A 26,062-nucleotide genomic window follows, 5' to 3' on the forward strand; every position below is an offset into this window, starting at 1 on the left:
GCTGCCATTTTTTCCTGATGACGACAGTGTCCTTTGTCATTCAGAAGCTTTTCAGTTTCATGAGGTCCTGTTTATCAATTCTCAGTCTTAGTGCCTGAGCCACTGGTGTTCTGTTCAGAAAGTAGTCTCCTGTACTATGTCCACCTTCTACTAGATTTTATGTTGAGGTTGTTGATCCAGGAGGACATGAGTTTTTCCAGGATGATAGACATGGATCTATTCGTATTCTTCTACGTGTAGGTACAGTTAGGCCCGCCCTGTTTCTTGAAGATGCTTTCTCTTTTCTATTACCTGGTTTTGGCATCTTTGTCAAAAATCAAGTGTCTGTAGGCGTGTGGATTTATTTCGGTGTCTTCTATTAGATTCTATTGATTAGCCTGTCCATTTCCATATTAATACCATGCTCTTTCAAAGTCTATAAAATTTGTGTTGGAATTTTTATGGTAATTGCACTTAATCTATTGATTACTTTTGGTAAGATGGCCATTTTTACTATGTTAATTCTGCTGAGCCATGAGCATGGAAAAATTTTTTTAATGCCTGAGAAACACTCCATTTTGTACATATATAACTTTTTTTACTCATTCATCTGTTGAGGGACATCTCTGTTTTTTTCCAATTTCTGGATATTGTAAATAGCAATAAATATGGGTGAGTAAGTGTCTCTGTGGAAGGTCGATGTGACCTTGGGGTGTATGTCTAAGAGGGCATAGCTGGAACTACCACACTGACTCCCATGGGTTGCACAGGTTTGTATTTCCATCAGCAATGGCAGAATGTTCTCCTTACTTCACATCCTTGTCAGCATGAGCCATCACATGCTTTAGTGATATTAGCCATCCCTAGAGGTGTAAGATTAAATCTCAAAATAGCTTTGGTTTATACTTGCCTGATGACTAAGGATGCTGAACATTTCTTTAAGTATTTCTTAGTCATTTAAGTTTCCTTCCTTGAGAATTTTCTGTTTAGCTATCTATACCAGTTTTAAATTGGGTTATTTGTTTCCTTGATATCTAGGGTTTTTTGTTGTTGTTGTTGGTGGTGGTGGTTTTGTCTTGTTTTGTTTGTTCTTTATGCATTGTGGGATCAGCCCTCCATTGATTGTATACTTGGTAAAATCTTTTCCCATTCTGTAGCTTGCTACTTTGTCCAAATGATTGTGGCCACTGCCATGCAGAAAATTTGCAGTTTCATGAGGTCCCCAATTGCTGATCACAGTACCTGTGCTAATGGTATTCTGTTCAGAGAGTGTTTTTCCTGGGACAATGAATTCAAGTCTCTTCTCTGCTTTCTTTTCTATCAGGTTGACTGTATCTGGTTGTATGTTGAAGTCTTTGATACATTTGCGGTTGACTTTGTGCAAGCCCATCACTATAGATCTTTTTTCATTCTTCTACATGCAGGCATCTAGTTGTGTGTTTTGGATATTAGCCTCCTATCTGATGTGAAGTGAGTGAGTAGAAATCTTTTCCCATTCTGTAGGTTGCTGCTTTGTCTGAATGATGGCGTTCTTTGCCATGCAGAGACTTTTCAGTTTCATGAGGTTGTAAGGTATTTTCTTAATTACTCGTTGACAGAAGATAGCCCAGCTGATTGTGTGTGGTGTACCCCCAGGCTAGTAATCCTGGATTTTATTAGAAAGCAGGGTGGGCAAGCTATAAGGGAAGAAGAAATCTCATAAGCAGCACCCCTTCATGGCCTCTGTTTCAACACCTCCTTTCAGGTTCCTAACCAGTTTGACTTCCTGCTTTGGCTTCCCTCAATGGTGACTCAGTTTTTGTAAGCCAAATAAACCCTTTCCTCCCCCTTTCTGTATTTTTAACTGAAAAGCTATAATATATGTATACTATATTCTACTATGACATACACTTTATTTTCAGAAAGACTAATCCATTTTAATTTGTGTTTCCTGCACCTCATATACTTATTTTTTATGGTGAGAACATAGGAGTATCAAGTTTAGTCCCTCCTTTAAATGAGTTTACTAGAAATTGAACAGAAAAATGTTTTAGAGTTCATAGTAAACAATGTTTAACTCCTTGGGAGTAAAATATTGGAGTATAAAACATGTAATAACTTGGGGTTGGGGATTTAGCTCAGTGGTAGAGCACTTGCCTAGCAAGCACAAGGCCCTGGGTTCGGTCCCCAGCTCCAAAAAAAAAAAAAAAAAAAATGTAATAACTCATCCTACTAGGGCAGTTAGGGCTGATTTGAAATTTTAATCATGTCTCAGTAAAAGGAGACAAAATTTTAAAAATTATCATTATTATGAACAATGTCCACCGTTCATTTAATAGTTGTACAATTTGTAGAGGAATTTTTCCTTTTTTGTTTTCATTTGCTTATATGTTTTTAGCTTTGTAATTGCATGGTAGGCTTTGAGCCATATGCCAGGTAGAAGCTTGGGCGTGAAAGACAATATGTTGAACAGTTTTGTTTTATTTTGCTTTGCTTCTGTTCGGTCTGATTTTGTTCATGTTAGGATCTAACCCACGGTTAAGCAAGTATTGGGCACTGAAGATCCCTCTCCCCAGCTTAAGCAAGTCGGCCATTGTTTGTAAGGCCGAACTATACACTGGAGATCTTATTCAGAGGAAGAAGTCTTCAGCTGAGTATTTGTTGGAATTTGCTGCTTTTAAACTTATAGGGCTCAGAAATCCTATGAACACTGATTCCTTATAGCTCCATAAACTCCATCTGTGGAAGGAGACCTATCAAAGATGCATTGATCTGTACCTTGAACTCAGCTAGAGAGAGCCAGCCAGAGACTAGAAAGATGCTTAAAAAAAAAAAAAAGCCCATGAGATGTGTGCACAATTTCTGTACCTCAGTGTGAAAAGGCAAATGACCCCTGAACAATGGTCCGAAGAGCACAAAGCACACTGCGACAAATGGAAGGAACCAAATAGCTTAGAGTGGTCGGAACATCTCGCCAAGCTCTGGGGGAGAAAGCTGAAGTCACGTGGTCGGAAGGCCCTGTTTTCCCGGGGAACTCCAGCATAGCTACCTTCCAGCTCTGTCCCAGCTGTTGATTTTTCTGGCAGTCTTGGTGTGTTAGAAACTAGTGATCTGACTGTAAACCAAGGCAAGACTGACAGCAACACCAAAAGCTGGGAGAGAAGCAGGGTTGAGGCTTCCTGGGGCTCACAGGGGGAGCCTGATGTGCCCGCTTAGGACATCCCCTCTCTGTAACAGTGGATTCTTCACCCATCAACCCACACAGTTTCTGGCACTTTGTCTCGGAAGTCCCAGGAAATGAATATCTACCTAACATGTTAAGAGAATCACCAAGATTGAGTAAAAAAAAAAAAAAAATACATTACTCTTTTATTCACGAATAAGTATTTAAATATTTTTATTCAGTATTTTATTTTATTTTTTTTTAGTTTTGGGGTTTTTGAGGTGGGGTTTCCCGAACTGAACCGTGGCTGCTCTGGCGCTCACCCTGTAGACCAGGCTGGCCTCAAACACATATCTGCCTGTATCTCACTGCAGAGTGCTGGAATCCAGGAATGTGTCACTGTACCCAGTTCATTTTATTTTTTCAAAAATACTGAGCATTACAAGTCCTGAAAAACAACAAATCCCAGGGATTCGAATAAATATTTCATAATTAAGTTCATAAATAAATCAGATGCACACATAATTGATAAGTTGAACAGTATTCCAACATTTGCACATGGAATATACCTAGTATTTGTTGGAAAACTCCAACAATAAGTTTAATGCAGTGAGTTAAAAGCCTTAAATTTTTTTAATAAAATGGGAGAGGGGAGGATTAACTCTAGCATCTAAAATGTTCTTGACCAGAATCCAGCATAGAAAATAATCCCTTATCTACCTGGACATGATTGTTGTAAAAAGTTTACTTGTCAAGTGAGACATTCAGATAGTCACAGGAGAAAAATGGCGGGTGATGCACTTATAAATGACTGTGAGATGCTGAGGAGCTCACTCTGTCAGTAAGGTTCTTGTGAGGAGGAATAAGGACCTGAGTTCAGTCCCAGTGACCGTGTTCTAGCTGGCAAGGTGACAATGGCTGTAATCCCAGCACTGGGAGGTGAAGATAGAAGGATTCTTGGGGCTTGCTGACTAGCCAGTGTAGTCGAGCCTATAGTGAGTGGCTAAGGAAGATACCCAGCATCAACTCACATAGACACACCATGTACCCACATGCATGTATTCACATACCATAAACATGTACAGTCATAAACTAGGTAGATGGATGGAAGGATGGATGGATGGATGGATGGATAGATAGATAGATAGATAGATAGATAGATAGATAGATAGATAGATAGATGTTGTGTGGTGTTAACAGATTATTTTGGTCCAGTACTTTTTATTTCTCATGTAACATTCCTATAGGATATATACCATTGCATGCAGTATAATGAATTGAAAGTAGATAGACTTAACTGAACTGGAGAGATATCTCAGCCATTAAGGCTAGGCTCACAGCAACAAAAGAAAAGTAGATAGAATAAAACTACTAGGCAGCAGTCATTTAGAAATGGCTCAAAATCTTTATTGTATTATAGTTTTTAATAGCACTGGCATTGTAAGTTACTATTAGCCAGCCAATTATAAGACCGTTATATTTGAAATGTAATGAGAACAGTCCATGAGCGTAGAGCGACCTAGAAAGCGGACCGATTTACTCCTGTATTTGGCGAGAGGCTTCTTTTTTCCAGTCTGCCCTCAGTTTATTGCCCATCCCAGTGACACATCTCATGTGGCGGATGTGTTTCAATTGAAAGATAAACGTGAAAGATCAAGTTTTGTGTTGTTTACTGTGGATTCCTTCTATAATGTCTCCTACTCCTTGTTTATTTTTATTGGATGACTGATAAGAAGTATAACATGTTTACCCAATGCAAATGTAAGTTAAGTGTCTACAGCAGTTCTAGCTTAAAGCCAATGTAAACAGTTCAGAGTTGTAAAGCCCAAAGAAATGATAAATGCTCTGCCCACATTACATACACGTAGGCACTTGCTGCCTCGTCTCGATTTTCAAATTAGCTGTATTACTTCCCCCACTTAATGTATAGGACAATCAATCACTGAGTTGTGGCACCTGCTCCATCTCCGTCAGCTTAACATTCTGTGTTAAATGGACAACAGCAGTAACACACTTCTCGGTCCTACTCAGAAGTAGTTTCTTCACGTGGATTATACGTTTATCTTTTGGCTCTTCACGGGACTATAGCCACGTCTTTCTCTTAGATTTCCAGTGAGCTTCTGAGCCATTAGTGACACGAACGCCGTTCTTGCAATTTTACATGGATTCGTAATACAACAGCTGGTAAAACATTCTTTGTCAATATCGTCAAGATTATGGTGCCAAGAGATTTAACCAAAGCTTTCATTCTTTCTTAGTGTTTAATGCAAGGTCCGTGGGTGTAAGAAGGCAAAAACAATTCCTTTTGTTTGATCTTGGCCTGGATCTTCCTAATAACCGTGTTCCAGCTATTTTCATGCATCCTTTACAGAGCTCAGAGTACAGTGTCTGTAACTGGCAACTATCAGCTCTTTAACTATTAAAGGATGTCATGTAAACAGACGTCTAATCCTCGAGTGGATATGTAAAAGCGATAACTGGTACTTGTGTCAGCATAGCGACTTCTTCAGAGCTGTAAGATAAGAAAATTCCTCGAAGACTTGGGAGGCATCATCTGGTAAATGATTGGAGTAGCACTGCTGTCCACACATCTGTGGTGGTGCGGTACTCGTGATGTATGTGGGTAATGATGATGGATGGTCTGGCGCTAGGGAACGGACACCATAATGGATGAGGCAGCCAGTGTCCTGTGTACTTAAAATGTTGTACTTTGTCTCATTTAGTCCTCATAAATGTCCTAAAGTTTTCTAAGAGTTATTACACCTGATGCACAAGTGTATAAAAGCCAAGACAAGTATTTTTAGGTAACCTGCAAGGGCGGTAGAGCTAGTAGAGATTAAAAACAAACAAACAAAAAAATCAAGAGCAAGTCGGGCTCCGGTAGTAATGAGATGATGTGAAAATTTCTGTTCTTTGCAAGAGTCAGGAAAGCAGTGGGATGTGTGCTGGTACAAGACTGTAATCCCAGTATTTGGAATGGGGAGAAAAGAAGATCGAGAGTTCCAAGCCAGCCTGGGTGATATGAGTCTGTCTGGGAAGCAAACTGTAACTGAAAGAATTAATGATGAAATGTTAGGTAAAACAAAGATGTGTGTTTACCTACAGACTGAAAACTCCATGAGACTTGAATGAAGGGACCATTTGCTGTGGTCAGATGAACTACATGGGCTGTTTTGTTTTCATTCATAAGATACGCAGCAGGAAGTGAGATCCCGATGTCACAAGAGTATATCATGATAGGGATCATTTTTATCTCTCTAAAACTAAACATTAAAGTTTATGCCCCCTTTGAGATGTTGAAATCCAAATCCAAAATGGATGGAAACCGGAGGTGACTAGGACAAAGGTCAGAGCCCATGAGAGCGGGGCATGGACCCTGATGAAAGTGACCCCAGTTGCATTCTTCATCCCTTCTACCAAGCGAGGAGGCAGTAGGTAGGGTACCATCCAGTAGATAGAAAAGAACCTTCCTCTAGATCCTAAGCCTCCTGTTATCTTTGGTTTGCCAAACTCCAGATCTGTGTGGATTATGTTTTTGTTATTTTTAAGCCACTGAGTGAGTGTTTTTCTGGCACTTCAAAGCTTGCCTAGCATTTATCACAGCAGAATGCCACCTTACTGAGTGAGATAACAACCTTCACCTCATCTTTGAAGCCCTGGGTGCATGGTGACATCACGAAGATAGGATCTGTCTCTGTCTCTGTCTGTCTCTGTCTCTGTCTCTGTCTCTGTCTCTGTCTCTGTCTCTGTCTCTCTCTCTCTCTCTCTTTTAAATCACTGCTCTACTTCCTGCAGCTAGACCTATGTATATGTTTGATTCTTAATTAACAACATAAATGAATGAGTAAAAGAATCAACTGTGAAGGCATCCAGTAGGGGGTAAGCTTTTGGACTATATAACAAAAAGGAGTAGGAAATCATACCAGTTACATGAATTGCAATGAATATATCAAAATATATAAAAAGATAAGTAGATATTTTTATATAGACTAGTACAATAGGCCCAAACAGGAATGCAAAGGAATATATTAAAAATATCAACTGGAAATAAAAGCACAACCTTTAGAAGAGGGTAAAAAGATAAACTCTTTTAGCATCCGTTAATTTAAAAAAACCACAAAGAACTGTGCAGGTAAGCATAGAAAGAGTTCAAAGCCAGCTTTCTCTTGAAAGTGTGAGTTACACATCACACATAACAAAAATGTGTGTATATGTTATAATTTTTGCTGTATTAGGAATGCAGATTTTAATATATATTATATTGCATATGTGTGTGTAATAGGTACTGTACATATAAATATAACCAAAGGTAACTATATATTATATACACAAACACACACATATGTGGATGGATGGACAAAGGAAAAGAAATTGGGTGGAGACTGTATTTCTGGATAGAAAGAATTCTAACTGAGAGAAGTTTATAACTCATAGAAATGTTTTCTCTGTTAATGCTACTACAATATTTGAGCTTTTCTCAGGGTACCAAGGCACAGCTATACATAATGTATACATAATGTGATACAGACTTCTGATAATGGCTCTTTGTGATTTATGACTATATATATATATATATATATATATATATATATATATATATGCATGTATCTGTGCCCATAGGTCTATTTCTATATGTTTTATGATAAGATTGATATAGACTGATGAATGTATATGAATGAATATATTCATGTAAAACAAATTAAAGTGGGGATTTTAATCAATAAAGCTGACTTGGTGTATATTAGAAATCTTTGGTTGTATTTACATGTAGAATACCCATTTCAGAAACAGATGTCGGAGGAATTTTTTCTTGCATTTGAGAGGGAAGATGTTAGACAGATGCCCTTGATCCTCTGATATTTAAGAAGCCTCTTTCCGGACAACTGTTGTCAGTGAAATTCTTAGCTGAGGGAACGGTTGTCAAATGGTTGCCTCTTTTGTTTTTCATTGGGGGTCATATGAAGCAAAGTCTGTAAAAGCTTCCATATCTTAATGTTTTGAAGAATAAATACTTAGAAACTTAGAAAATCAAACATTTGTCAGGAATCTTGAATAGCCTTTCTTGTGACAGTATAGGGATGAAATGAGGAAAACATTTTCTTTGATCTTTTTCAGATTGAAACTTTCCCTCCCTCCTTTCCTCCACGAAAATCCCTCTCCCTTACCCTCTGATCCCTTTCTCCTCAGAGAAGAGGAGACTTCTCATTGATATCAACCTGCCTTGGCTTATCAAGTTGTAGTGGGACTCAGCAAAACTTCTATTGAGGCTAGACAAGGCCATCCAGTTAGGGGAAAGGGATCCAAAGCAGGCAACAGAGTCAGAGACAGCCCCTGCTCCTGCTGTTAGAAGTCTCACATGAGGACCAAGCTGTACATCTGTGACATATGCGTAGGGGTAGCAGGTCCATCCCATGTATGTTCTCTCTGGTTGGCGGATCAGCCGCTGTGAGCCCTGATGTGCCCAGGGTAGTTGATAATAAGTTTTTATTGTGATGTCCTTGACCTCTCTGGCCCTTTCAGTCCTTGCTTGCCCTCTTCCTTAAGATTCCCAGAGTTCTGTTTAATGTTTGGCTGTGTGTCTACACAGAATTAAAAAAAAACATAAGAAAGAGAGAGAGAGAGAGAGAGAGAGAGAGAGAGAGAGAGAGAGAGAGAGAGAGAAAGAGAGAGAAAGAAACCAAGATTATTATCCTACTATTCACAAGATGGTTTACAGGATGCAAAATTGCGGACAGACACATCAACATCTCATCATATATAATGGGTGACAGAATGATTATAAAATCAATGCATCACAGGAATAGGTTGTGTTGGCTGGACAGACTAGGACAAATGAATCTTGAGGGATGAGATGAATGTGATTATGTGGGAAATAGAAAAAAATAAATTATACGGGTCCAGGGATGATGAGGACCCATTCACTGAGAATCTTCCCAGCTAGCAGTATTCTTGGGGATACTTCATCTGACACTTCACTACATCCTACAAGAAGGAACACTGGTCGTGTGGCCTTCTTACCTTCAGAAGGTAGCCTAAGTGAAAGTTCTACAGAGCTGCCACACAGCCTTGTGGTTCGGAACAGTTCCTGGGAATGTGTGTGGTCTATACTATTTTCTTCCTTTATGCATCCTTGGAGGAATCACATTACCTAAAAATGAGAATGGGATTTTTGACCTGTGGATTGAGGAAAAATTCAAGTGTTCTAAATGGAAAAATGCCCTTGATCTCTTCAGGTGCTATTTCAGACTGCAGCAGGCTCACTTGAAGTTCATGTCCACTCTCTTGGATTTAATATCATAAGAAGGCCAAGCTCAATCAAAACTCTAATGATGATTAATGGATTGGGAAGGTTAGGATCCACTTTAGGTTTTAGAAAACATTAGATGCTCCAGAATAGCATCCATATCCATTATGTGTTTACCATCAGATCTTAGTAAGAAATAGACCGAATAGATTATCCGGAACATCGGAGACATTCTCTTGATAATTCAAAGGATTCTGTTTGGGCATATTTAATTCTTGTGTATGTTACCTATTTTTCACCCTGAAAGAAAGATCTAATCTAAATGGTTTATATGAAGATGATTTTGATCTAACTTCAAACAGAAATAATAACCTTGTGTTTGCTTTAGATTAATCAATAATTCTTATCTCTTTAATGAAAATAGCTACATATGCCCTAATTACCTCTGCTGGTGTCATAAAGTTTCTCCAGTTCACTGCCACACTGTCTTCTACTTGCTAGGTTGAACGAGAAGGAAATGTTTCCAATTTGGTGGTAAAGATTTGTAGATCTGGAATCTAATTCCCAGTGAAGGAAAATAATGTAACTTTGATTTATGCTCGTTAAAATAAAATGGCATTTTGACATAGTCTAAATATTCATCTGTCTTTTCACTTAGACGAGACTACAAAATCAAGTTGTGTATCAATCAGATCTACAGAATTAAAGATTGTTACATTATTCACAGTCTAAGTATTCTGTACTAAGTGATCACCCTTATGAAGACCTCACTAATTAGGAAAATGTATTGTATTAAGAATGTACTAAGGCAGAATACAGAGGATTTTCAATTTAATTCAGCATTGACTCAACAACTGTCATAGCTCACAATGGTGTACAGGTTGAGGATTCTTAAAGGTGAAGAAAGCAATCACAAGGTAGGGGCAGGGAGTCAAGGAGGGAGGGATGGAGGGAGGGAGGGAAAGGGGATGGGAGTGGGTTAGGGAAGAGGGGAACATGATCTGGTATTGAATGGGGGAAAGGACTGAAGCCTTGAGAGCCAGCAGAAAGAATGGAAACAGGCGACCTCAGGAGGTAGAGTGGTGGGGATCCTCCAGAATGTACCAGAGACCTGGGAGGTGACAGACCCTCAGGACTCAAAGGGAGAGACCTTAGATAAAATGCCCTACAGTGAGGGCAGAGAGGAGACTTGTAGAGCCCACCTCCAACAGAAAGACAGGACATCAAGTGAGGGATAGAGTTGCCTCTGACTTATAATTGTTCCTGTGTGAAAGAACTGCAGGGATGGGAATGGAGAGGAGCCTGAGGAAAAGAAGGTCCAGGGACAGGCCTTAAGTTGGATCCAGCTCAAGGGGAGGCCCCAAGGCTTGACACCATTACTGAGGCTATGGGGTGCTCACAAAAAGAGACCTATCATGACTGCCCTCCAAAAGACCCAACAAGCAGCTGAAAGAGTCAGATGCAGATGCGTGCACCCAACTAATAAACAGAATCTGCTGACCCCTGTGGTTGAATTAGGGAAAAACTGGAAGAAGCTGAGGGGGGAGGGGCACCCTGTAGGAGGACCAATAGTCTCAATTAGCCTCGACCCCTGAGATCTCTCAGACACTGGGCCACCAAACGGGCAGCATTTGTCAGCTGATATGAGGTCTCCAACACATGTACAGCAGAGGACTGCAGGGTCCGGGTTCAGTCAGAGAAGTTGCAACTAATGCTGTAGAAATTGGATGCCCCAAAGAGTTCAAAAGTCTGGCGGGGTAGAGTGGGGGCTTAGGGACATCCTTTTGGAGAGGAGGGGGTTGGGGAGATAGGTGGGGTGGGGTATGGGATGTAGAACTGTAGGAGGGTGAACCGGCTGAGGGATAAAATCTGGAGTGTAAAAAATTAGGTGGCATGTTTTTATATCCCTACCTTCAAAGTAAATGAGACCCAGACTATAAGATTTATTTAATTAGCTTTATAACCCAATAGCTGGGCAGTCAGTGATGTATTCTAATCCTTTAAACTAATCTGGCTAATCCCCCTCTTCCTGTCCCTCTTGCCCCACCCCTGGCTGGCAGAAGTCCTGCCCTCTTCTCTTTTCTGCTTCATCATTGACTGATCAACTTTTATTGGCAAACCAGACACAATAGAGAGTAGTGTTTACATAAACTTGAGATAGGAGATACTTAACTTAAATGTTACAACGCCATGTCTGGTTTCCAACAAGACACGAAGGGCAGAGAAACCAGCATTTGAATAATACAAAAAGAATCTTTATACTGAACAAAAATATTATGTCCCCACATGTGATGCTAGAATATCGTTACAACTGAAGCAAAAATAAGATTCTTCTCTGCTCTTCAAATTGGAAGAAGGTGGATAATCTTATAAACGTCCTGTGTCACCCTAGCAATTTGTGCCATCTCCAAGAGTGAGCATCTCTAATTAAGGAGTCTATGTCTTGACTGGGAGCCATCATGGCCTTTCAAGGTCTATTCATGTCATTGGTCTTTTAAAAAAATTATTTCTTTTACTTTCTGAGATTATAATATAGTGACATCACTTCCCCTTCCCATTCTTCTCTCCATGACATACCCTTCAGAGTCATGGCCTCTGTTTTCATTAATTTTATATATATATATGTATATATATATACATGTATGTGTGTATATATATGTGTATATATACATGTGTATATGTGTGCATGTATGCATAAATATAAGTTTATATAAATATATTCTATAAATCTATATATATACCATTTATATTATATATAATATGTAAGTATTATATATAATATATTATAAACATATACTTCTAAGCATAAACTGCTCAGTCTGTATAACATTAACTTGTGTGTATGTTTTCAAGGCTATCCATTTGATATTGGATAAGCAATTGATGTGCTCTTCTCTGGGGAAAACTATTTCTCCCGCTCCCAGCATTCCTCAGTTGCCTTTAGTACTTTATACAGGATTGAGGTCGGGTCATTTTCAGTCACACAGCTCCTTCTTTTAACTTTCATGTGTCTGCCTAGCTGCCGATGAATGTCAGGTGCCCTCAGCTTTCTCTTGATGGCCTTTCTCTTCAGTATTTTAACTCCCCTCTGCTTATCAAGATACCCTTGTTCACTTCAGGATAGCGGGGACAAAGCTGGACTGGGACACTTCTGCTGAAGTCTGCTGGCTGGCCTGTTGCCAGGCACACAGATCTAAGGGTGTGGAAATAAGTCTGGCCAGAATAGGTGACACCTGTGTGACGTGTGGTGTGCCGGTTGTTTTAAGAGGAACAGAGGAAACACTAATCTGACTTAGTGGAAGAAATGAAAATGTAAGGATTGATAGCACAAAACGAGGATGGATGGGAAGAAAGGAGTAGGCAGTGCAGAGACTTACATCATTCCTAGAAACGGTAGGGACAGACACCTGGGCTTTCAGTAAACAGGAACAGCACTATAAGTTTGCTGATTTTTTTTTTCCTAGGGGGAAGAAAAAAAAGCAAATTTAAGAATAACCACTATTTGGAAGATAGTAGAGTCAGAGAGAATAGCTGTGTAGCCAGACAGAAGCAATGGAAAGTGTTCACCCCATGGGGTGGGGTGTCTGTGGCAATCTCCCACCCAAGTAAAGTCAGGACAGTGTTACAGTGTTGGAGAACTATGACAGCTTTTCCCCCTGGCCAAATAACAGTATGCCCTTTTAGCAGTATGTAGTATGGGTTCCATCTCAAGGAACAGGGTTTAAATCCACTGGAAAGGTGCTACCCAGCACGTCCTGGCCTTTGTGCTCTCCCCGATCCCATGCGTGAACACCAGAACAATCCAGCAGCTCACATGGAATTTTCAAAATCTGCTGTTTTCTATGTTTAGACTATTTAGAAGACGCTCTTTTAGATTGAGGGTAGTTAGAGATGTTTAAACTGCGCTCTTCTAATTATCACATATGTTTTATGGAACATGTGAGTGTTATGATTAAGTTAGTGTAATTTTCCAGAAAAGGACTACATTGCTATCTACAAGAATTACAAGCGTGCAATTGAATAAAATATGAAGCAATTTTTTTTTTTACTGTCAAATGAAAGGGTTTCGTTTTCAGAAAATTCTCTTTTGTCTTTAGTAAGCCACTTTGAATCAGCATCCTGTTACCCTTAGGTCCCTTTGTGATGTTTTTCTCTTCAGAAAGCAAACAAAAACAGACAGTAAACAAACAAAAAATGTCGGTTGTTTACCTTATGTGCCAAGTGTGCCTTTAGGTTCCCAGAGAATCCTTGTGATTCCTGACCCTGGACACAATGAGTTGTGGGTTACTTTAAAGGGCTTCTTTGGTTTTCCCTATGTCTTACAGATGTTGTTAAGTGCACTATGGACCTGCTTGTTGCTTTTCCTTTTCAGAGGTGTTATTTCTGAAGGCACGAGTATTTTGTACCAGCAACAGTCAAAAGTTAATAAGAGTGGAGATGAGTTGATTCACTACCCCTGTTATGCAATGATGGTTATAATGTTCTCAAAATTTCCCTTAGAGTCTGACTCTTTTAGAAACGGATACTGTATTCAAATACATATTATGTATATACCTTCGGTTTTTTGTAACCATTTCTCTTATAGTTGTGCCCTCCTAAGTAAGGAACAGGACTGTATTGAGTTTGTCTTATGGTAGTATTTTGTGTGGAAAGCACATTGTGCTTGTGCTGGCTAGTGGGTATGTAAGCATTTCTTTGCCTATATTCCAGGAATTTAGATCCTGTAGCTGCCGCGTCTCTTGAGTGCTTGCCTTCCCCTTCCTAGTCTTCTCCATTGGCAGAATATAAGACTGGTAATGTTACCGCCCACCGTCCATGTACTCAGCAAGGAATGGATTTCTCCACAAGATAAACTGAGATTTACTTATGTCGATCACAGTGACCAAGCTCATTTCATAGATCTACCAAAAAAACAAATTTGTAAAGGAGTTCTAGCCAAAGACATTAAGAGAAGGTTGATAAGTATCTGGGGAAAATCTTTCCCTCTCTTTTAAAGGGGAATGTGGGAGTCAAAATGTTGCAATTGCACCTCCGGGTGCTGTGTGCCTATGGATAATTAGAACAGTAACCAGCCTGGGAGTTCACCAAGGGAACCAACTTAAGAGGAAAGCCAACATACTTCAGAAGGCAAATAGATGTTGTTAAAAACAAAAACAAAAACAAAACAAACCAAAAACAAAACAAACAAACCGAAAGAGAGAGAAGGAGAGTTTTGAACTATTGGATCTACTGAACTAGGGAGTGTGTGTTCAGTTTCTCTTAATCTACCTGCAAGGGTCAGTAGAATAAATGATTTGACATCTTCAAGCGTTCAGAGCCCACGTATTGAATAAATGTTTTAAAAGCAATAGATTACAGTGGCACCAATTATCTATTCCTTCTTTCTGCCCCATTTAGCTATGCTGGCCCCAGGATAGAAGACTCTTTGCTCTAGTTCCGATAAAATGGGTGCAGTTGACAACCATCCCTCGTGGGCTCATAGCGATGCTTAAAAAGAGCTGCTCTGTTTCTGTGCTAGGGGAGACAGTGGAAGTAGAGGCACATCCCGAGGGCATCTTACGTGGCAGATCTATTGATAATGACAAAAGCTTGCTGTGTGGCAGGAGCTCAGAATTTATTGTGTCTCAGGGATGAGCAACTCTGGAGAATGTTCTCCTCTCCTAAGACTACCGTTAGCACAAGGCTTCCTAACCTTTGTGACATTTTGAGTTAGGTGTCTCTTAAGTCATTAAGAGGCCACCACCAGCATTTGATGATGTTTAATGGCATCTTTGGCTTTTAGCCGTGATGTGCCAGTAACATTTCCCCATTAGTGTGATAATTTTAAAGAGTCTCTTAAAAATAGAAGGTATCTCCTCAGAAGGCAAAATTGCATGTGTTTCATAGCCACTGTTAGATGCACGAAACGTTTTGTACTAGGACTATGGCAGAGGCAAAGGGATGTTTTAACCAGCGTGCCCTTGGCTTGTTCTTGTTATACCAAGAAGAATTTAGTGAACCTATAATTTTTTAAAAATTGTTCCTTTCAACCAAACAAGGAAACTCTTGCTTTGAGCCATACATGTTTTGCTATTTAAACTTTTCACCCCTCCAAAATCAGCAAAAGATTCTGGATGCATTCAAACAAGGCAATATCTGTTCCACTGGAAAGACAGAGAGGCAGGAGGGTTAGGAGTTCAAGGTCGTCATTGACTACTTATCAAGTTTGAGTCCGCCTGAATAATCTGCCTAAAAACAACAAACAAACCCTGGAAAATATAAAAGCCAAGTCATCTTCCAGAAGCAATCAACCAATTCAACAAGTACCCCGCTATTCTCGACCAGTTTTTACTTTTTCGCTGTCAACAGAGTCAGACACTAGTTCACACCCTGAACATGGGAAACTACTGTAAAGAGAGAGTTCGGATGCAGACTGAACCGCACATAGATACAATTGTAGTAAGTGAGAATTTGACCAATATCCATCTTGCAAACAAATATTAACTAAAGAATTATGGCCCAGTAAGTACAAAGGATGCTTTTGTCTATGGTTCTAGTCATACAGCCCATTCTGTGCATGAGCCTCGTAAGCAAACGGTCTTTTCTCTCTGTGTCCTCAAAGCTTCGCAGCCCACCAGTTGCACAGAAGCTCTCCTGTACCGGGGAGATGAGTGTTTGAGTGTGTTTTCAGTGGATTATCTGTGCAAAGATTTTGGGCAAGGATTCAGAGTGAAAGCAAGTGTCTGAAAGGCTGCAGGCAGGCAGTACGCCTCTCATGCCCTGGGCCATCATCCGGAGTTCTGGGATAGCATGAGAGCCACCTAACACACCAAGTGCTCCTCACTTTTCTTCCTTCTCTACTCTTTTCCTTTACAAACTTCAGTCTTCTTTCTTCACTCTGGCAAATTGAATTCATGTTACCTGTATCCACCTATCAGTTTCTTAGAGGCGTTTCCCTTGAGCCTCTAAGGATGGTCCCCATTCCACGTTATATTTATCTCTATACTTGGCACTTCCTGTTCACAGCTCTTGCAGCCATTCATATATTTTAATTGCTTCAAATCTACTCTCAGTGTATAATAGTAGGATCGTGTTAGTTCTTTTTATACGGCATATGTTTTCATACTTAGTGTTTGTGCAGCACATAGTAGGTATTTTAATAACAGACCCGATGAACAAAGATGTATTTGCCTTGTGAGGTTAGTCTGTATCAGAAAAAAAAAATATGCTTTTTTTCCTTTATTCCTCATGTTAAATCTTCAGGCTAGGCATTAGCGTTTAACGCCAAAAGACAGTGGGGTGATTTACTTCTGCTGTCGATGGACTGGCCAAGTATTAAGAGAACAAGCACCTGGCCAGAAACATAAATTCATGTGAATAAATAGTTTGTATTTATTATATATCATATACATATCATATAGAAAAAGTAAATTCAACTTGTGTTATTTTTAATGTTGACCACATTTATTCACTAATTTTGAGTGTGTTATGAAAGTATTTGTGCATATATAACACAAAATAATGGCATGTAATCTCATGTTAATACATGAACACACGTGTATGAATGCATACCTCGTGAATTATTGCATAGTAGCCTTTCGACCAATAGGATTTCAGTATGCATTGTTCTAATATAAACTCCTGGATTGGCCTGACAACCTCTGATGTCACAATTTACCCATTAGGAAGTCATAAGTTTCCTGAAATCACATTGAAGTAATAACATCTCTTGAATTTTCATTATAAGATAAAGTACCAAGAGTAAAAATGGTGGAATGAACAGGGTATCGACCATCTTGGCAGACCTTCTTGATTTATGCGCGTTAGTCATCTGCTCTTGACAGCGGAAGCTAGTTCCGTCACCTCCCTGTACAGCAGATGTCACAGTTAATGGAGGAATGAACCCATCTGGACTTACCCCTTCAGCTCATAGGTCTGTTTCCTCGAGGCTCTTGAGACTTAGCGTCTTCTTACTACTTAGCCTCCCTGACACCAAAGGAAAAGCAATATGGACTGCTCATCTGAATATTACCTTCCAAGTGGGAAACCGGATCATATCAGAGCTAGGAGAGAGTGGAGTGTTTGGGAATCATTCGCCTCTGGAAAGGGTGTCCGGTGCTGTGGTACTTCCGGAAGGGTGGAATCAGAATGCTTGCAGTCCCCTGACCAACTTCAGCAGGCCTGATCAGGCAGACTCTTGGCTGGCCCTCATCGAACGGGGAGGCTGTACTTTTACTCATAAAATCAATGTGGCAGCAGAGAAGGGAGCAAACGGGGTGATCATCTATAACTATCCGGGTACAGGCAACAAGGTATTTCCCATGTCTCACCAGGGAACGGAGAATATAGTTGCAGTGATGATCGGCAATCTCAAGGGCATGGAGCTCTTGCACTTGATCCAGCAAGGTGTCTATGTGACGATCATCATTGAAGTGGGGAGAATGCATATGCCGTGGCTCAGCCACTATGTTATGTCTCTGTTTACCTTCCTGGCAGCCACAGTCGCCTACCTATTCCTGTACTGTGCCTGGAGACCCCGAGCACCCAATTCTTCTACCAGGAGGCAAAGACAGATAAAGTCCGATGTGAAGAAAGCTATTGGTCAGCTGCAACTTCGAGTGCTCAAGGAAGGGGATAAGGAGCTAGACCCAAATGAAGACAGCTGTGTTGTTTGTTTCGATATATACAAAGCCCAAGATGTAATACGTATTTTAACTTGCAAGCATTTTTTCCACAAGACGTGCATTGATCCGTGGCTTTTAGCCCACAGGACGTGCCCCATGTGCAAGTGTGACATTCTGAGATCTTAAGAAGCCCAGAGATCTTTCCACAGATTAAAATTAGGCGAATTTGCTCACTGTGCCGTCCATCCAGAGAAGACAGGACCGGACCCTTAGTTCCTCTGTCCTGCCACGGAAGATGAAATTTGTGTGCTTTGAAAATAAAGCTACCTATCACGTCCGTGAACTCTTGCCTTTTTAATTATTTTAATTGTTAGACATTGTTGTCTTCCTCCAAATAAGGAGGTTGGTACATGTTTAAAACAATACCCATCTTAATCGTCAGCTCACTCAGATTAAGGTACTGATCTGGTGGGAATTTCTGAGTTGTTACAAGGTTTTCTTTTTAGCATTTTTATCTGGGGGACTTGAGTTTTAATACTTCATCTCATTTTTTTTTATTCCTAACGGTTGACATCTCTGTTTAATAAACTCCACTATAGAATTAGGTTCTGATTTATATTGTCATGGTTAATTAATTTCATTAGTATCCAGAAAATCTGATTTCCAAAGCTGTGGATTGAACGGGGGCTACTTTGTTCTAATTACTTTAGTGGATAACATATGTTATAAAAGTTTTAAAGGGTTTGAGGCCTCATTTACTGTGCAGTGGTGGAAACGTTCACCTGTTTGCCAGAGGTCTTTAAATCCTGGCCTAGTGAGTCAGCCATGGGGACAGTTTCTTTTGGAAACGTCCTCTAGGGGTTGCCAGAGTGTAGAGAGTATCTCTAGGGCCTTTGACAACAGAACAGAGCTAAACATTTTTGTTCAGTTTCCATTCCAATATTATGTGTGTGACTCATTTCTCTCACCTTTCTGGTGGGTGGATAAACACCTGTGTATTCCTAAAAAGCCGAAAGACTAGTGTTTGCGATTTGGGTGGAAAAAAATCGCAGTCTTTGACATTCAATGTAGACGGCATGAGCTGAGTCCGCAGAAGTCAACACACTGTCTATTGGCCTTTCTCCATGGATTTGTGTAGAAACGGGGTCAGTGGTTGTTTCTATAAGAGGAATCGACCATTGTGGACTGGAAGTTCTACACTAATATTCTTTCTGATTTATGCCACTCTTTTTGAACACTTGAATTGATTAGTTTTTTAATTAATTTTTTAATTTAATATACAGTGTATTGATTAATCTTTCTCCAACATCTGTGTCCTTCTCATTCTGTAAATCTCCACCTCTTGACACTACTAATCCCTTTTGGTTATGACATACATAGTTTAACCAGGGCTACTTGGATGACTACTCAATAAGAACCACCCTCTGGGGTCTGGTGCCTCCATCAGTGGGTTTACGACTGAAGCCACTGGTTCCCTTTCCCCTGAATTCATCAGTAAGAAATAGTTCTGCAGTGGGGAAGAGGATCCTCTGAGCCTCCCCTCCAACTCTGCCTTACTGTTGGTGACTACTCTTGTGCAGACCCAATGCCAACATCCATAATTTCAATGGTATGGCTTGCCCAGGAGATAGTGTTTTGAAGTTTTTCTCCCTGTCTTACATTTTATATTTTTTTTCCTACCCTCTCTACCACATTGTTTCCTGAGACTTAGCAGGACCGTCATGTTTCTTATTGGAGGATGAACACTTAGTTTCAACATTCTGTGTAGCCAGGAGACTCTATTCACCACCATTCACTAAGAAGAGGGTCTTTTGTGATTGACACTGAAAGCAGTAGATAGCTATGGATATAAACACGGTTTAAATGTCAGCTTTCTAAAACAGCAATGTTATATTCAGTTCCTTTCCCAGACGTGAGTTTTTCACCAGGGTTGCAGTACCAGACACAGATTACCTCCCGTGTAGGGGTGTCAGATCCAGTCATAGTTGTTACTGCTCAACACTGATGCTACAATTGCACATCAGTTTATCTGGCCTGGCAAACTGGTTTTGTATCACAGGATTCACAAGTGGGTAAGATCATCGATGCCCTTTCTCTCCCAGCAGCCTGCATAGCATCTTCCAATAAATACTTAGAAAGCTAGCTGCAAGGAGACAATGTCTACCTCAGTTCCAGATCGATTTCTGTATCATGAATCCAAGGTGTGTGCTGTCTTCAATAATAATGTCTTAACTAGTTCGAGCAGGCAACCAGGAGGGATGGCAAGAACCTATATTGCCTTAGGAGCTTCCCTGACCAACAACTTATATGCCAATTTTTGTTTTCTCTGTAGAACTTTCTTCATTCCTGCCTGAAGTTGTTGCTTCATAAACTATAAAAAAGTACCAGTTTTCTTAGTCCTGGTGAGTCCAGTTTAAAAGGGATTGTTTTTGAACCCTGTATATAAAGGCCAAAAATGCTTATGTTCGAAGTACAAGTTCTTAGCTTTGGCTTTCTAGTTAGTAAAAAAACACTGTGATACCTACCAAAAAAAGTATACTCCAACATCTGTTACTGCCCAAGTTTAATTCATTAGTTTCAAAGATACTTAAATCCATTGACCTTTGTAGTAAAACTGAGGCAGAAGTGGTAGGGTCTATAGGATCTTCTATATGTTCTATCTTCCATATTAAGTTTGGCTAAAAAATGTTAGCATCATCTCTTTATGACCTGTAACCATTGTCACTGTCATTGGTTAACTTTTTAATCTTATTGGGCTTGTGTTGTGGGGAATATTAAGGCACCATCCCACCTCCGGCCCTGGCGGTCGGGTCTAGCCGCCTCCATGGCTAGTCCCATTCAGTGACCACCCATTTTGCAGGCTCTCTTGATAACGGATTCTGCTTACATTCCCAGCATCCACCTCCTGTGTCACAGATCCCTGTAACCAGGTAAAAATCAAAACTCTAGAAGCTTGTATTTTATCAGTCAGATTTGTATCAGTAAATTCTCACCCCACAAAAATGTCTACGCAGTGAACTCGGAGCCAACTGATATTGATATAAACTGCCCACGTAGATAAGACAAATTGTCCTGTAATTTTCCATCCCTTATAAGATATTCATTGCTACCTGTGGCTATTTAAAGCCACACCTGGGTTTGGATTGTCTTTCCCTTCCTCCATCTTCCTTTCTTCCAAAAGCCAAGTCGTCTTCCCCTCTTCCCCTCTTCCCCTCTTCCCCTCTTTCTCTCTCAGACCCAGAAGTCCCGCCTACTCCTCACCCAGTGATTGGTCTCCTGAAATCTGTATTCGTTAGGGTAATGTACTGAGGTTTTGTTTATTTTGTTTAAATCAAGTTACATTTGAAAAACAAGAGTTGTGTCCTTTATTTGTGTTCCTATTATTGTTATGTGACGTTGGACAGCTTAAGGATGAGACAGGACTAGATGTAACAGGATTCTACCAGTGGTTCTCAACCTTCCTAACACTGCAACCCTTTGATACAAGTTCCCCATGCTGTGGTGCCACAGCCATAAAATTACTTTAGTTGCGACTTCATAAGTGTAATTTTGTTACTGTTATGAATCATAATGTATTTTTGGAGATAGATATTTGCCAAAGGGCTCGTGACCCACCGGTTGAGAATCACTGCTTTGGAAAAAGCAAAAATCAAAACCAAGTCAGAACTGATAAATGTTTTTAAAACCCTATATCATTTATCTGAATCTTCATAAAAAAAAAAAAAAACTTGATAGGGACCAAATATGTAAAACTAGTGTTACAGATCTCCCTGCTTTAAGTGCTCATTTGGTCACATTCCTAATTTATGTCTCTCGGTATATCTCAAACTTAATGTTGGAAGTGTTTGCAACTTAACGTTGGAAGTGTTTACATAAGAATGTAAAAGTTGTACACTATCCTTTCATTTACTTAGAGGTTTTTTTTTGTTGTTGTTGTTTTGTTTTGTTTTTTTTTTTTTTAAAAAAGCCAATTGCAGAAATGTTTGTTTTCTCTTTTAGCTTAAATGTGCTACCTACATCCATTTTGTATGGCTCCATGACTTAACCATTTTTCAAGGATACACGAAACTACCTATAACCGCTTTGGAAACATTTAACCCAGTACACCTACAGTATGCTCTGAGCTAATTGGCTGCTTGGTCTCCTATGTCACAATGGCCTCATGCAACAGTAAGCAGTATCTAAAGTTACAGTAGTGAGGCAGGGATTTCTTTACTATCTAAGCTTTTTCTCTCTAATCAAACATCTGAAACTCAAGACATCTTTGGAAAGCTCTTGCTGAAACATGTTGGAAGACAGCGTATCTTATTTTCACCCAGAAGATAATTTTTCCTTCCTCATTCCTAATTGATTGTCAACAGATGTGGCAGCCGAGGCTGTTGGTTGGGGTTGGCTCTTAAAGTCCTTCCGGAAAGACAGAGATGAACCCTCTTCAGACTGGTCCTTGGCAAACCAGTGCTCCATCCTTCTGGCTTCTGAAATTCAGTTTTATCTGGCTTGTCAGTCAGAACTGTTGTACAGCGAGTGCAGTTTGGACTGCGTACATGAACATATCATTTCACGTGGGGAACCGCATGCTGTCAGAGCTGGGCGAGACTGGGGTCTTTGGGAGAAGCTCCATCTTGAAGAGAGTAGCAGGAGTTGTTGTGCCACCAGAGGGAAAAATTCAAAATGCTTGTGACCCCAATACCAGTTTCATCCTGCCGCGGAACAAAGAGCCGTGGATTGCACTCATTGAAAGGGGAGGTTGTGCCTTCACACAGAAAATCAAAGTGGCATCTGAGAACGGAGCCAGGGGAGTGATCATCTATAACTTTCCGGGGACTGGCAACCAGGTTTTCCCCATGTCTCACCAAGCATTTGAAGACATCGTTGTAGTTATGATTGGTAACGTCAAAGGTATGGAGATTTTGCATTTAATTCGGAAGGGAGTCCATGTTACGGTCATGGTTGAGGTGGGAAGAAAACACGTCATTTGGCTGAATCATTATTTTGTCTCCTTTATGATCGTCACAACGGCCACATTAGCGTATTTCACTTTTTATCATATTCGGAGACTCTGGGTGGCAAGAATCGAGGACAGGAGATGGAAACGATTAACAAGAGAGCTCAAGAAAGCTTTTGGGCAGCTGCAAGTTCGAATATTAAAAGAGGGGGATGAGGAAGTGAGTCCAAATGCGGACAGCTGCGTCATCTGCTTTGAAGCCTATAAGCCTAATGAAATAGTTCGTATTCTCACGTGCAAACATTTTTTCCACAAGAATTGCATTGACCCCTGGATTCTAGCCCATGGCACATGCCCCATGTGCAAATGCGACATTCTGAAAGCTCTGGGGATTCAGATGGACATTGAGGATGGATCAGACTCTCTGCAAGTTCTGATGTCAAATGAATTGCCTGGAACCTTTTCAGCTATGGAAGAAGAGCTGAACAATGAACTTCCTCCTGCAAGAACTTCAAGTAAAGTGACCCATGTGCAGGAGCACCCTACTTCTGTGAACGTTGGCAGCCAGCCTCCCGAAGCAGAGGAAACTGGTCATCCTTCATTTGGACAGCATGACCTTTGAGCAAGTGGATTAAACCTGTTTGTCAAGTCAGGTCCTCATGATGACAAGCAGTTTGCTTGAAGTGTAGTTTTTGTGTGTGTGTCATTTCCTGTCACTCTGCTAATTTGCCAAATTCACTGTCAAGCTTCAAATACAGGGGAAAGAAAACCTGGCAGACTTTTGTGGCTTTTTACCTCTGCTAATTTTAAGTTTTTTTGTGAATGTATCATTCATGGTGGCGTACCTGTGTTTATTACTAGTTAACCTGTGTGAAAACCAGAAACAAACTTACCCCCTAAATTGTGTATGTGTGTTTATACCTGGTTTTATTTTGGTAAGAAAATTGTTAATATATATTTATATTTTTCTTAAAAGAAACCATCAGTTATCATTCATCTTTTAGCAGGAGTAAAGATTAATTATACTATAGTAATTTTGATGTCATTATGTTGCAGTGGGTTTTTTTTTTTAATTCTTTGAAATGAAAATTTGCTATATAGAATATTGTGACTTATCCTTAATCAAGAGTTATGTTCAGTTAGTAAATTTTATGTAAATTATCTGTATAGCAAGAAAATGTTTTTAATAAAGTACTAAAACCCTTTAAGAAAACATTCCAGAATTCCTTATAATTTATCCTGACTCTTATAGTAGTTTAGCGTAATCTCAATGAGCCTTTGAACTTTCTCAGGCAAACAATGGAGTTTCAACTACTAGGCAGTGCTAGAGAGACCTAGTGAGTATGAATTCTGAGAATTGTTCCATGCAGAAAAGGGCAGTACTTGGCTGCAAAAGTAACCGGACAGAGATATTAGAGGACGAAAGGCATTCGTGCAGGGGCAGTAGAGCCAAGATACAGCAAAACTTGGGCAGACGCCAGGGTGAGGCTACATCTTCCTGTTATACGCAGGCCTTTGTGTTCCTGACCCTGGGACAGTTTGACTCAATCGCACATACCACCACTGAATTTTCAATGTTTTAACTTTGTTCTTGGGACAGTAACGTCAGTCCTTACAGTACCAAGTGTTAACGCTAGAGAGAGAAGGACCCAGCGACTCCACAGAAACTCCTTTTGGATGATTGAATCCTGAATAGATGAGCAGGTGCCTATAAACTGAAAGCTGGCCATTGGAAGCTGTAGCTCTTAGAGCTGGGGCTCTCGGAGCTGGGGCTCATAACTTGCATGATTTTCACTACAGCCGTGGAGATGATTGTGTGGGGTTGGGGCTGTAGCAGAGTACATGGCAGCCACAAAGCCTTAGGTTCCATTTCCATCACCCCAGACATCACTCTCAAAATCAAGCAACATCTAGAAATGTTTACGTCTGGTACTGTAGCATTTTTCTGAACCCAACGCTCCAGGATCCTTACAACTCCTCACAAATGTACATGAGGTCTTCCTTTGCCATAGACATAGTGCACGAGACGCTAGCTCCTACGTCCCTTTCAGAACCGGACTGTGCTCTCTTTTTCCCACTAGGTATCCTCTTGGTTTCTCCTTTGCCCTCTTCCTTTTGCATGTCATTGTCAGGCTTAGGCTTGATTCCGTTCCCACGCTTAAGGAATCACCATTTCGCCAATGTGTATTATGTTTTGCTAGTATGGCTATTAAGCCCTATTTAGCAGTATGTCTCCTGTGGTTCAAGAATTTTGAGCGAATTCTTTTAAGGTGAGTTAGAGTTTGTATTGGAGACCGGAAAGGAGGATCGGGCCCGTGAAGTTAGAAACCGGGAGCACTGAGTGCTCCGTGCATACCTGACAGTAAGATTCGGGACTCTTACCGAGCTGCTTTCCCAGGAGCAGCTTCAGTCCTGCTGTTCCTAAGGTTCGTTTGTACACAAATCCATAAAGCACTTTTATTCCAGGTTTTTCATTTTGTGTTCAGTAAACCAGGACCTGGGGTAAGCTGTGTTCAATATTTATTATGATGTTACATAGTCGTTGCAGTTGAATTTTTACCGCACTATAGGTAATGCCATTTTTTTTTCTTGGACACAGAAATACAAATGCATTTTGATGATATGTAATGGAGTTTATAATACTTCACCAGAGTGCCACCATCATAGTGAGTGTCCTTTAGAGTTCTTTTTTTTTTTTTTAATTCTTTCAGTAGTCAGAATTTGGTTCCCTGCCCCTCAACCTCATGATCAATAGGATGATGATTTTTTTAAAATAAAAATTAAATTGCTTTTCTCATCATTGATGGAATAAATTGTTTAATATTTTTTCTAAAAGGAAATTTTCTGGTGTATTTTACCTATGATTACATGACTGAATAGTACTGATTAAACATAAACCAAAGTGACAGCATCTTTTTCCCTGGATGTAGAGTGTCTGTTAATGATCTGAAAAAGAAATTCTGGTCAACAGCTGTTGGAAGTAGCGTGAGCTACAGAGTTTAGTGAGACAGAGATCCGGCCGGCTTGATGGGTCTTATATACTTAAAATGGTCTCTTTCCAGATATCTGCTTATTGAAACAACAGACAAGAACCAAGAAGAGGATTATCAATGTCTGGGGAACCGTGAGGGGAAAGGTGGAGTCTTCTC

At 40.1% G+C, this 26,062-nt stretch overlaps 3 protein-coding genes across 25 annotated transcripts in view; all 3 read left to right on the top strand.

The window, feature by feature from the left end:
- Positions 1 to 26,062, top strand: part of Cadps2 (calcium dependent secretion activator 2) — a 525,569-nt gene that overhangs the window by 145,482 nt on the left and 354,025 nt on the right. The gene's annotated exons all lie outside the window — the stretch shown is intronic.
- Positions 16,927 to 18,311, top strand: Rnf148 (ring finger protein 148). The gene has a single exon (XM_032906897.1). It carries the CDS (start codon positions 17,243 to 17,245, stop codon positions 18,152 to 18,154), a length of 912 nt encoding a protein of 303 aa, XP_032762788.1. The 5' UTR covers positions 16,927 to 17,242; the 3' UTR covers positions 18,155 to 18,311.
- Rnf133 (ring finger protein 133) lies at positions 21,942 to 23,576 on the top strand. The gene has a single exon (XM_032906896.1). The coding sequence runs from the start codon at positions 22,390 to 22,392 to the stop codon at positions 23,533 to 23,535; it is 1,146 nt and encodes a 381-aa protein (XP_032762787.1). The 5' UTR covers positions 21,942 to 22,389; the 3' UTR covers positions 23,536 to 23,576.

Source organism: Rattus rattus, chromosome 6 (assembly GCF_011064425.1).
Source record: "Rattus rattus isolate New Zealand chromosome 6, Rrattus_CSIRO_v1, whole genome shotgun sequence".
NCBI classification, from domain to species: domain Eukaryota; kingdom Metazoa; phylum Chordata; class Mammalia; order Rodentia; family Muridae; genus Rattus; species Rattus rattus.

Bases quoted from the DNA above. Each gene is read 5' to 3' on its own strand.
- Rnf148 (XM_032906897.1), top strand. From the start codon at position 17,243: ATGAACCCATCTGGACTTACCCCTTCAGCTCATAGGTCTGTTTCCTCG.
- Rnf133 (XM_032906896.1), top strand. From the start codon at position 22,390: ATGAACCCTCTTCAGACTGGTCCTTGGCAAACCAGTGCTCCATCCTTC.